The 13,129-nt window shown below is 34.0% G+C and overlaps 1 protein-coding gene across 1 annotated transcript; it reads right to left on the bottom strand.

The window, feature by feature from the left end:
- Nucleotides 1–6,057: 6,057 nt before the first annotated feature.
- On the bottom strand, nucleotides 6,058–11,817 carry MSTN (myostatin). Its single transcript, XM_004674438.2, has 3 exons — nucleotides 11,343–11,817; nucleotides 9,156–9,529; nucleotides 6,058–7,243 (listed from the first exon to the last, which is right to left on the bottom strand). Exons 1-3 carry the CDS (start codon nucleotides 11,713–11,715, stop codon nucleotides 6,863–6,865), a joined length of 1,128 nt encoding a protein of 375 aa, XP_004674495.1. The 5' UTR covers nucleotides 11,716–11,817; the 3' UTR covers nucleotides 6,058–6,862.
- Nucleotides 11,818–13,129: the final 1,312 nt, after the last annotated feature.

The raw sequence follows: 13,129 nt of genomic DNA, 5'->3' as shown, positions 1-13,129 counted from the left end.
CTCATGATTTATTTCTTGTCAAGCTGAACAGAATATAAGAGGGCAAAGTACAACAACCAGGTAAGATACCCGGTCAACAGATATATTATGTATATAATAAGTCAACACAGTATATATTGTTTCAACAATATAGTCATCTTCCAGCCTCTGGCACAATTTTGCCCTGAAGTGATCCTGTTCTTCTTGACCACTGGGAATCATTGGTCAAACATCTGGTCCAGTATGTTGGGGCTCACTATTCATAGTTTACCCACCTCTGTCAGCAAGGAGAAAGCTCTGTTGTTTTGCAGTTTTAGGGCTATTTCTCCCATAGCCCAGGGGAGAGTCCATTTGATGCAATTTGTTTCAGTCATAGGGCCTCTTCTTGGTAAGAGTAAGTGGAAATGTAGCAGATTTCCATCAATCTTAAGTAATTTCTTTGGAATTCTAGCTGTAGCCCTTTAAAGAACTTAAATTCACTAGAAGGCAAAGGTCCTGGTAGAATGTAGACTTTGGGACAATTTTACGACTGCCAGGGCACATCTATAAGAAGACAGAATGCTTGTCAGTTTTGTTTGTTTTTTCCTTGCTGTGATTTGTATCTCATGGCACCTGGCTTTCTAGCTCAGAGTCCAAGATGATTGAGGTTCCTTAGTAGAATCATTCACTTGGGGTCCAGACAGTCATATAGCTGTCACTATTTGAGTTGCTGAGAAATATGCAGCTTTTCAGGAAGATGTTCCTGGAGCTTGAAGCCAAGCAATTGAATCAGTAACTGCCTGATGGTTTCCATTTAGCAATTTGGAAATGCTCCCATAGTCACTTCAGTGTGCCCAGTAAATTGGTGTTTTATGCTTGATTTTCACTTTCAGAATTCTATCTCAGCATTATGAGGGTCTGATGTCATGGATGTAGGCAAACTTCTTGTATTGACATTTTTTGTTTTTGGCTCATTGTGAGGCAGTGCCAGAATTTTGAGTTCCATGGGAATAGAGCCAGGAGACATTTGGCTTCTTAGTCAGAGCTAGTGTCCGTGGGAGCGGATATGGGAAAGCCTTATGGAGGATCCATGGCCAAAAGCGCATAATCAAATTTTGTTGTGAATAAGGTCCTTCATAAGATGTTAGGGGGAAAAAGAATATAACACTTATTGGAGAGAAGTTTTCATCATGAAATAATCTTGGATGGTTAGGAAAGCAAATTAGTGAATTAGTAGTTAATATCTTTATAGTATTGGTCTAAAATTACCTTTAAGGTTAACTGAAATTAAATTTATCTGTTCACCCTTCTCAAGAGAACTTTCCAACAGACTTTAAGATTAGAGTCTGGGCCTGTTATACATCTCTTTAGGTGGATTCCAGTGAATTGTGTTTTACTTACAGTGCCTATGTAGAATTAATAGAAGAAAACATTGTTATAGTTAACTTGTGAAAAACTTCTTTATTATAGGGCAGAAGTAATAGCATTCACAGTTAAAACTTTTGTAGTTTACAGTAGTCCAAAAAGGAACCAACAAATACTAAAAAAATATATGTCTTTGTTTCATTCCAGGTTTTATATTCCTCTACCAGAGACATTTAATGTAATATTAAACCACAGCTGAAGCACACTATTCAACCTTATTATTAAGGAATTTTCTGTCATGAATACACATAGTTTATGCTTATCTGATAAAATGAGAAATCTCATATATAAAATTTTGCATTTATGAAATTGTGAATCCTTGATAAGATATTAGAATCATTAAGGTATTTTGTTATATAAACCAAAATATGTAAGTAGTAAAGTACATGTAAATATTCCATTTTATCTAATGTTATAAGTGGCAAAAAAAGATCATCTTGCTACAAGCTGTGCATGTTATTTAATGAAAATATATTCATTTTGCAAAGAGATTGCAATATTCCATCTAGGCATAGATGAACTAAATTTAGTAGCATTTGCACTGTTTGACATCTTTTTTAAGATGACCAAAATGAGTATAGTTTACTTTGATATATTTTTCAGTTTGTAAACTGGAACTGAATGACCATGAAAATGAAATTTCAACACTATACATCATATGCCAAGGAAGTCATGACTTGCATATTATGGTTTAACCTATGATTTAATCTTAGTTATATACTATTGTGTGGTATTTGTGTGTCTTATTTTAAAAAGTGATCTTTTGATAACTTGAATAGAATATATCATCCTATATTTTTGATAAGTACTGTTGAAATGATCACACAAATAACTTATATTTAGATTTCTAGTTTTTTTTTTTTTAAAGATTTATTTATTCATACAGAACTGGGGTACAGGCCAGAGATGCAGAGGGTGAGAGGATTCACCAAGGACAGAGTGGGGAGCAGAACAGGCAGATCGACGAAGTACACTGCTGAGGGGAGCGTTGGGCGGGTCAGGAGAGGTCTGCCACGCCATGTGGTCACCTCCGGGGCAGGCGGGAATCGAACTCATGCGGAAGCGGCTTTAGATTCTCAGTGCAGTGCTTTAACCCGCTGCGCCACCAGGGAGGGCCTAGATTTCTAGTTTTTATAGAACTCTCAAAGCAAATGTAAAATGCTACATCTTTGGTAATTGTGTTAAATTCTGCTAACCTCAATTCTTCTATGAAATGGAAATGGTAATAATATTTAACTTCCATCATAATGAAAATAAAATTAGGTCATTAATGCAGAAGCAGTTTGAATATTATTTCTTTTTATCATTGTATACAAAAGTGATCATTTAAATTACATAGTACCATTGACTTCCCATTAGAGTCTTTGTCTTAGAAATCTCCAAGGTGAAAAAAGATTTCCTTAAGTATATGTATAGTATTATAATCCTGTGGCTATTTATTTAATGTCCAGTATTGACTTTTCCCAGCTAACAAACCATAATTGAGAGGTTTTTTTTTTTTTACGTATTTGTTAAGTATTTATTTATTTATAGAGAACTGGAGTACAAGCCAGAGGTGCAGGGGTGGTGAGAGGTTTCACCAGAGATAGAATGAGGAACAACACAGGCAGATCTACGAAGTAAACTGCTGAGGTGAGCAGCAGGCGAGACAGGAGATGTCTGCTGTGCCATGTGGGTCACCTCCGGGGCCAGGGATGGAACCCGCACTGAAGCAGCTGTGGCTAGCTTGCAGTGCTGTGTCCTAACCCGTTGTGCCATCAGGGAGGGCCCAAGAATTGTTATTTTATTAACTCTTGCATTAGGCTTTTGGAATCATCTGGCTCAGTTGTGACCCACCATCCACTTACTCTACCTTTTCAAGAATTTGTCTTCATTCTTGAAGATTTACTGTATGATATTGAGCACCTGTAGCTTTAGGCCATCATTGTGTCATATGTACTTTAGAGGGTCCATAAGATCTTTTCCAGCTCCCTCATCCTGTAATGCTCATCTATTTCTATCTCACTGTATATACTTCTCTGCTTTTAGTCACCTGCTCTTCATACATCTTCTAATTCATACCAGGTCTATTTACTTTACCTAAAATGAGCCATACAAACTGCTGCAAATTTTTATCCTAATAGAAAATTCAGTATTCCTCCAAAAGGTTTGTAAGCTAGCAGTTAAGGATGAGTTCTAGGAAGACCCTAAGTCCTCTGAAATTATATGAAAATTGTGAGGGTTTTTTTTTTTAGCTGGTGAGAGTGTCCAGATTTCAGAAGGATCATTTACTTCCTAAAATTTGTGCATTGTAAAGTACCATTGTTTATGGGGTAGAATATTTGAGTCTAATTTCGTTACATTAGTGTCAAATTACTTCCTTATTTTAACAAAAATTAAGTTATATACGGAAGTAAAAAACCAAATTGAATACAAAAAGAATATAAAGCTTGTAAGAGGTTTTTTTTTTTTAAAAAAAAAAAAGAAAAAGAAAAAGATTTATTTTATTTATGCATACACACACTTGTTGAAACACACTGCTGAGGGGAACAGTGGGCAAGACAGGAGAGGTCTGCTGAGCCTTGTGGGTCACCTCCCCTGAGGGATCAAACTCGTGCTGCAGTGGTTGCTGATAGCTTCATAGTCCTGAGACTTAACCCCTTGTACCAGTAGGGAGTCTTGTAAAAGATTTTTGGTTTTGTTATCTATTTTAACTACATAGGTTTGTGGGAATTATGGGAAGCATCACAAAACATTCAGAATATTGAAACTGGTATGACACACTGCAGTGAACTTTACTAGACGCTTTCTAAAAATCTCAGGAGTTTGTATTATCCGTCACAAACGAATATTCAGAATGCTAAAACAAAAGTCATGCACTCAGAAGCAGGACAGCTGAGTACCCTTGCCATTTCTAGGACCTAGCAAATTAGAAAAGTACTGCCAAAGTTTTGTCATGAGAGTTTGGTGCTGACCTTCCTTCATAGTCATAAAAGTTTCAGGCAAGGGTCATCACCTCTCACAATAGGTGACAGTGGTGATATGATCCTGGAGTCCCACGATAAGGTTGAATAGAAAGATTTGGCAGTCCTGTGACTGAGTCCCTGGAAACTGAGCGTATTCTTTCCTTGCTGTCCCAGCCGGCAAGTTCAGGGGACCCAGGTGTTTGTCCCACAGTGCCTATGTGAATGGGCCTACTGACCCAGACTTTTGGATTCTGGGAAAAATTGCTCTAGTATGTACAAATGAAAAGGGCCTCACTCCATCATCACAGTTGGGTTTATCCCCCACAAAAGCAACTCTCCTGTAATTCCAGCCTCATTATTTTTGAGTATGCAATATTAAAATTAGGAAAAGTATCACACTTTGCATGAGTGGAAATTGCTATAATATCACTGATGATTAAAATTACCTTTATATTGATTATATTTACCTTGTTTAGGAACCATTATAATAGATAGAATTCAAATGACTCCTCCATTAGACTCAGTCACTGCTTTATAGCCACGTTACCAAATCTTTGAGGGTTGGAGAAGAGAATTTAATTCAAAAATATTTATGTACAGCATTGCACTTAAGGATTTTTAGGCATCTTATAATTATTTTCAACTGAAAACTGGTGCTCCCAAAACTCAGATAAATGTGCCAGTAGCATTAAGTGCTAGGAAAGAGGTATCTCCCTGCGTCCCTTTGGCTTCAGTAGAACGTGTAACTCTAGGACCATATCTCCTTGCCAACCGTAATGTGTTTGGAAATTGAACCTATGAAAACAGAAAAGTAGTTTTCAGAACAAGAAAAAGAGAAATGAAACAAATATGACTACTCTTCCCTTTTATATGTACAAAGCAACTTGACCAGGACCAATTTAACAAAAATTCACTCATAAGAACTACAATAGCAAAACCTAAAATTCTTAAATCAAACTGTTGTGCTAAGGCATATTTTGGGCTAAATGTTTTATAATGAAGACAATTGAGAAATTGAGAATCATTATAACACAAAACTGTTGTCTTTCAAAAAAGTGAGAATACTTTAATTTATATTGTTTGTACACATTAGATGTAAGAAATAATTTCACTTAGTCATAAGTACAATGTATTTGATTAACAAAATTCTAATTTACAAATAAAAGTAAATATTTGCAGAAATATATTCAGTATCGAAAATTATAAAATAAAATTAACAATTCTTGTTAAGATACCAGTTCATTATTCTGCATTTCAGGTAATAGAGTTTAATCATTTTGTTATGCTTAATAATACTGATACATATTAAAAGAATGGAACGTTGAGATTTGAATACAATGACAGTAAACCATTGATATTTCACATTCACATTCACAGCCACCTTGAATCCATAAGTGAATGTTAGTAATGTAAAAAAATATAAAATGATTGTAATATAACCATCTAACCATTAGCATATGGAGTTTTAAGGCCACTATTCAATCTGCTAATTTGCCCTGAAATATGAACATTTGCTTTTCTGTTATACATAACGTGTCTTTGGGCCTTAATACTTAATTTGAAATGTCCTTATGTAAAAATATACCAAAGTAAGTAAAAAAGGAGACACATTTACAAAACAATATAGTGTACATATTATATAAATGCAATTGATTCAAAGTCTTTTTATACAATATTGATAGAATCAGTCATTTCCATTATTTTATCATGAAAACTGCAATGTTGCAAAGTCAGGCTATTATTTTGAAATTTTGATACAAATGAATATTGTTTTGGCTGCCTTTTAATAAAATGCAGTTTCTCAAGTATATAATTGATTGCTGACCTCCAGAAAAATGATTCTTCTTTTATTAAAGAATATCCGTTCCCCATTTGGAGGTGTATAAAAATGCACCTAAAGAAAAAAATTATTTTACTGAATGACTTACCTTTAATAAACCTGATAAACATCAGCCATTCAGCCTTTTGTATTAGCACCATTGGCATAGATTGTTAATGTACTGTACCAATCGAAATGGGAATGGAAACTTGCGTATAATGCACCATCCCTGTTTTTGTGGAATTTCATCTTACCAAGTATGCTAGCATACAATATAAATTCAAGTGTTTAGGATGATTCAAATGATGGTATATAACAATCCTGAATTTTACCAATATTATATATAGATTTTTCTGTAAGTATTAAATGCAGCTGTAAGGAAATAGACTTTAAAACATGTTCCTTTACGCATCAGAACACAAGGAGAGTTGTTTTCATTTGCTTGTATATGTTGTAATATATATGAACATAAATGTAACTGATCTCCTAGTTCAGAAACTCTGGAAATCATAAAACTTCTTACTGTGTGATTTATTTTGATGGTTAAATGCCAACCATTGCATATATTCTCTCTTTTAGTTCATATACTGTAACTTGTACTTAAGTGACTGTAGCATACTCTAGGCTTATAGCCTGTGGTACATAATTTCACAGCTTCAAAATTATTGAGGGGAAGGCTTCCATGTTTTAGGAAGTTATGAACCAAATATAAATTTCATGAGCACCCACAGCGATCTACTACCATGGCTGGGATTTTCCCATATATTATTTGTTCTTTGCCATTAAAATATAGCATATTAATTGGAGACATTTTTGTGGGAGTACAGCAAGGGCCTGCAGAGCCTCTGGGGTTTGCTTGGTGTACAAGGTGAGTATGAGGATATTTTTGTAAAAATACAAATTCACACTCTCCAGAACAATAATTGGCCTTGTATCGTTTGGGTGCAATAATCCAATCCCAGCCAAAAGCTTCAAAATCCACAGTTAGGGGATAACGACAGCATCGAGATTCTGTTGAGTGTTCATCACAGTCAAGTCCAAAATCTCTTCGGGATCTTTTGGGTGTGTCTGTTACCTTGACTTCTAAAAAGGGATTCTATATGAAAAGGAAAAAATGATTAATATTAAAAAAGTCCAAAACATTTCTTACCTCAAAATGTTTATTCAATCACTTTGTCCATACCACATCTATTTTAAAAGGAACTGCAAATAGGAATTGTAATGTACACTAGCCTGATTTCTCCTTTATGGCTCAAAAATAATACAATCCCCCTACATTATTTATAATAGCTGCTTTGAAAATATGTATGAGAAGAAAAACATAATAGATGCTCTGAAAATATGTATGAGAAGAAATGGAAAGAGGGAAGAGAAATGGAAAGTGGGCAGGGCGGGGTGAGAAGGAAAGAAAGGAAGATGTTATCTCTCTTTCACACTTATTGGTTACATGTCTGGTGACTCCTGGAGGAGTAAGGATAATCATCCATCCTTTGTTCCCGAAGTCTTTACTCATGGAAACTTTGCTATTAAAAACCAGAGCAAAATAGTTACCTCCTAGCACAATTATAATAGGAAAAAGGAGGTAAAGTGATGAAAATGGCCACATGTATATTGGGTTGGAAAGAAATTCTAAGAGAAGGAAGGACTGATTAAACAGAAGATTTGATATTTCCTTTATTCTTTTCCTCAAAAGTGTTTATATTCAGGTATTTAAATGATGATTTCCTAGTTCTTGCCTTGTCATCCTCTTTCAATGCACTTGAGACTTTGCTTCCTTTTTTTTATGGAAAAACTGACATAAATATTAACATTCTGTTTAGCAATAATTTCTTATCAGTTCACTTTGATCACTGAATGCTATTTATAAGAAAGAACAGTTTCTAAAATAATCAATAACAATTAGAATCCTCCATAAAAATCAAAATATTTAAAATTATAGCAAAATAACATTTTGGCAGTCAATAGTAAATTACTTAGCATATTTAAAGAAAAAATAGGCAATTTGGATGATTACTTAATCATTAAAAGATATGTTTTTATTTACAGTAGATCTGACTTACTAATCATGCTTTTCAAAATCAAGGCCATTTAAATACTAAAAAGAGAACAGTTGTTATTTACAATTACAATCTTTTTCTGTAAATTATGTCAATAGGTAAAAGTAAAAAATGTAACATTAAATGTTTTTTTAAACAGCAGTCAATGGTAAACTAGAAGAGTAAATTTACAGTGGATTTTTAAAATAGTTTTTGTTAATCCTTATAATATACAAGGTATTGCTATCTGCTTGGCCTGGGGTATTAAACTAGTTGGCATCCCTTAAGTAAACTCTTGGATAAGAATGGTCAGGCAGTTCAGCAATAAGCTGGGTGACAAAGGTTAAGTAGCCTGGAAATTAAAATTTTATTAGGGGTAATTTACAAAGTAATTTACATATACTTAGTGTATCCACTGCCTGCAAAACAGTGAACCTATTAATTATGAGGGTAATTATGTTTGATAAAATATTAGTCTAAACACATATTTAGTTGTTATAAATAAAGTACTTAATTTTTATAATAACTTTTAAAGTTTTTTTTTGTTTGTTTGTTTTTCCTGCTGTATGAAGCCAAAAAGTTCCAACCTTTATTGCAGGGGGGGAAAAAAAGAGTTTTAATTTGCTGGGTATGTTATAAATTCTGGAAGATATCACATTTTTACCCACATAATCATGTAAACTATCAATGAAGTGCACTTTATATTTTGTTCCCCACCCAAAAGAACTCCTTAAAAAATTTAAGATTATGGTATAACTTTTTCTTTAAATCCTTATGCAGAGTAAAAGAGAGTGTTTCAGAGGATATGAAACTGGACACCTATTTTTATTGGGTACAGGGCTACAACTAGGGTAAAATACCTTTGTCTGACTTATGAGAATAGCAAATTGGTACTTTTTCCCAATATTATTCATTCATATTATGAATAAAACATAACAAGATCGTAGAAAATTATGTTCAGTTATCACTTACCAGCCCATCTTCTCCTGGTCCTGGGAAGGTTACAGCAAGATCATGACCATTCTCATCTAAAGCTTTGATTTCAATGCCTAAGTTGGATTCAGGCTGTTTGAGCCAATTTTGCAACACTGTCTTCACATCAATGCTCTGCCAAATACCAGTGCCTGGGTTCATGTCAAGTTTCAGAGATCGGATTCCAGTATACCTTGTACCGTCTTTCATGGGTTTGATGAGTCTCAGGATTTGCACAAACACTGTTGTAGGACTCTTGACGGGTCTCAAATATATCCACAGTTGGGCCTTTACTACTTTATTGTATTGTATTTTAGAACTAAATTTAAAGAAGCAACATTTAGGTTTTCCTTCCACTTGCATTAGAAGATCAGCTACAAAAGAATAAAAAAAAAAAGTTACTGAAATTATGTCTCATAATAAATGAACAACCCCCCTGTATTAATTGGTATGCATTTTCTTCATTGTAATAATTAATGCACATTTGGCCTTTTAAAATGAATAGTAGAATTTCATTCAAAATTCAGAAAAAATATCCGAAAAATTAATTGCTTTAGCTTTTCAGAATTTTTTAGATAAATGTTTTTTCAGCTGCTTGTGGGAATCTATTCCCTTTCCAGAGGTCTGTGGGCAAAGGAAAATTCTGTGAAGGAATGAACAGTGGGTGAAATTTTAAAATGATGATGATTAGAGAGAACAAGAGACACCGTGGAGGAACATCCACTTAGAATTCTTTGGGAATCTGAGTAGTTACACTTAGTGAGCAGCTGTACCAATCAGTCTGGAAGAAGGAACCCTTCCCCCAGGCCTGAATTACCTGGGGGCAAGACACACTGAGCAGCTAACTGAGCCTCGGGAATTGGTAGAAAATACAGTACATCTGTTATGTTTTTGCTCTGGAATTGCCTCCGAGAGGAATAAAACTAAGCAGGTAATTTGTACAAAGATTCTAATGTTATATTCAGGATATCTCAAACGTTAGAAAATATTGTCTGTAGCATCAGGCTCTGTCATTATAAGCAGAAGCACTAGGCAGTTTCTTTCCTTTTGGTTTTCTAATATTATTTATACACAAGGCAAAATCTACCAGAAATGTTTGATAGCAGAGTCTGAAAGGAAAATTATTTGTTGCATTATAACCCAATGACCTAATAAGGAAAGCAATATTTTGAAACTGTTTTGAATGCAGCTTAAGTGTATAAAGCATTGTGTCAAGCAAGATTATATATACATGGTGCAAAATCTTGTCTTATATTCTCTGTTAAGGTGGCTATGTACCTTTCCTTGGTATTGTTTTAGACTGATTGGGGAAAAGAATGGTATGAAACAAACTATCTTTCAACAACAGTGAAGATATTATAGGTAATAGTCCTTCCCATGAAAAATAAAATAATATTTTAGAAGGTTAGTAAGCAACATTCCTGATTGGAAATAATGCAGACCACACTAGGTACTCTCAACAATACTAAGGTAGGGCTAAGTAGGACTTCATGAGCTCATAACCTCCTTCATTAAAATGGTTATTTCTTAGGCATTTTCTGATAATTAGCTCATGATAATCATTGTACTGTTTATTTCATCACTGCTCTGACTAACACATTACAGTTTAAAAAAATATTTTCACTCTTTCCAGTATAAAAAAAAATGGTTATCAAATTTAAATATTTTAATTTGTGAAGAATATAAAACACCATGAGAAATATTTCTGAGTAATGGAAATCACTTAGGTATTCAGCAAATATTCAAATAGGCTTAAACATCTACAAATTTCTTCCTTTCCCTGTAATTAGTGACAAAACTTGTTATTATAAATGCTTATTTCTGGCAGCCAAAGGAAATTCTGACATTCCATGTCAGGCTTTAACACTGCTTGTAGTATCTCCCAGTCGTTGCCTTACTGGTATTAAGCTGTGAAAGCATAGCGTGTTATAGTTGTCATATTGAATTAAATTAAGTAACATTGGTGCTGAGAGCCTTATAGCTCTCTAAGAAAACACATAACAAAACAGGTTTTAGTTATTAGTGCATTTCTCATGATACCCTAAAAAAATAGAAACTCTTTTTTTTTCCTCCTATTTACATACAAGCCAACAGCTTGTTAAAAGAGCCTGAAAATAGATCTGTTTCTCATAAACACTAGAACAACAGTCAGCAGAATTGTTGATATCCACTAATCAGGCTACTTACACTCTGTGGGCATGGTAATGATCGTTTCTGTTGTGGCGTGGTAATCATCATCTTCCAAGGAGCCATCGCTGCTGTCATCTCTCTGGACATCGTACTGATCAATCAGTTCCCGGAGTGGAGGAGCTTTGGGCAAAAGTTGTCTTATAGCATCTTTGCTGATGTTAGGAGCTGTTTCCAGGCGAAGTTTACTGAGGATTTGAATTTTTATGGCTTCTATTCTTGAAGATTTAGTGTTTTGTCTCCAAGTGCATGCATTACACAGCCCCTCTTTTTCCACATTTTCTTTTTGCTCGCTGTTCTCATTTAGATTCACTGGACCAGCAACAATCAGCATAAACAGGTAAATATAGACATAGATTTGCAGTTTTTGCATGATTTTAAAATTTATACAATCTTTGTCTTGTTCTTATTTCTTCCTTTCAGTTTTCTTTTGTTTTTGAGTTTTACAGGCAAAATTTTAATGCCTGCACAGTCTGAGGACAACTTGCCACACCAGTGAATCTTTTATACTGTATTCCAAGTGGCTTTTTATATTCCAAGTTTGATGAGACAAGTGTCGTCAGGATCTATGATTGGCTCTTGCTCCACAATGAATCTCGCTGTCAGAGGTTAAAACCCTGTCTGTCACAAGTCACCAAACAGTATTTTGTTACAGTCAAGGGTGAGCTGATTCATTTGACTACTTTATAAAAGAAATAAATCTACAAATAATGAAAGATATATGTGACATTTGAAATTTTAAAGTTTATGTTACCATGAGTATAAAATAAATTTATCTTGTTAATCGTTGTATGTGAAACTCTTGTTATAATTTAAATAAGTTAATCTTCCTTTACAATGCATAGTTAGTGTTAATGTTGCTTCCTCAAAAGTTAAAATGATTTGGTATATTTAGGCAAGCATTTGAAGTAAAAAATTTGTTATACTTAGTTATTTTTAGTGTCCTGCAACTAGGATATAAAGCACTGTATTAGGAAGAGCTGAATTTTAAAAAAGGTTAAAATTATGATACTTGTAAGACATTTTCAGCTATAATTTGAGTAACTTGTGTTCCTGAATAAATTTTTAATGCATTCTGAAAATCATTCTTATTATATGTGGCACTAGCTTTAAATAACTTAATGACTTTTATTAATATGAAATTTGTGCTAAATATTTGATTACTATTGTTATTTCCTAATTTCTAAAGTTGCAGATATCACTCAGAAGATATATTTTAGTGTTTATTACTAAAAGAATAATGCCAGCTTATAAAATAAATCTCTGCATTTAGAATAGGAAGATAGTGGACTTTATAACTGGTAATACAACACTTACTACAGTTTGCCTTGGCTTTCCAGTGGTAAAAATAAAAAGTGTGGCATCTTTCACTACAAATTACATAGCACTATTGTGAACATATAAAAGGGTGCCCATTTTCCCCCCAATACTGTTATAGGTTTGCACCCCTTTGCCAGTTTTTCATTTTGGCCAGAGGGCAGACACCTGGCAGGGATTTGGGTGAGATCTGGGAGCAGAGAATAGAGCTTTTTGTTCTTCAAATCTAAGTGGCCTCTGTAGGGATCAAACTCTCAACCTTAGCTTTGGGAGCCATAAGATCTAATCAATGAATTATTTAAAAAACTAAATAAACATAGCCAATAAGAAACAGAAACTTTTTTTAGGCCACAGGAGATTTCTGCTCCTACTTGTTGGCTAAAGACTCCTAAGAGAGTTAATCTATTACTGTTTTTGTTGTTTTTTTTTTTTTCCCCAAAGAGAATGCAATAACTTCTATCAAGTATTTA

The sequence above is a fragment of the Condylura cristata genome, unplaced genomic scaffold (assembly GCF_000260355.1).
Source record: "Condylura cristata isolate star-nosed mole 26May11 unplaced genomic scaffold, ConCri1.0 scaffold00002, whole genome shotgun sequence".
NCBI classification, from domain to species: domain Eukaryota; kingdom Metazoa; phylum Chordata; class Mammalia; order Eulipotyphla; family Talpidae; genus Condylura; species Condylura cristata.
The sequence above is the reverse complement of the archived record's forward strand: the minus strand, read 5'-3'. Positions and strand labels throughout refer to the sequence as shown.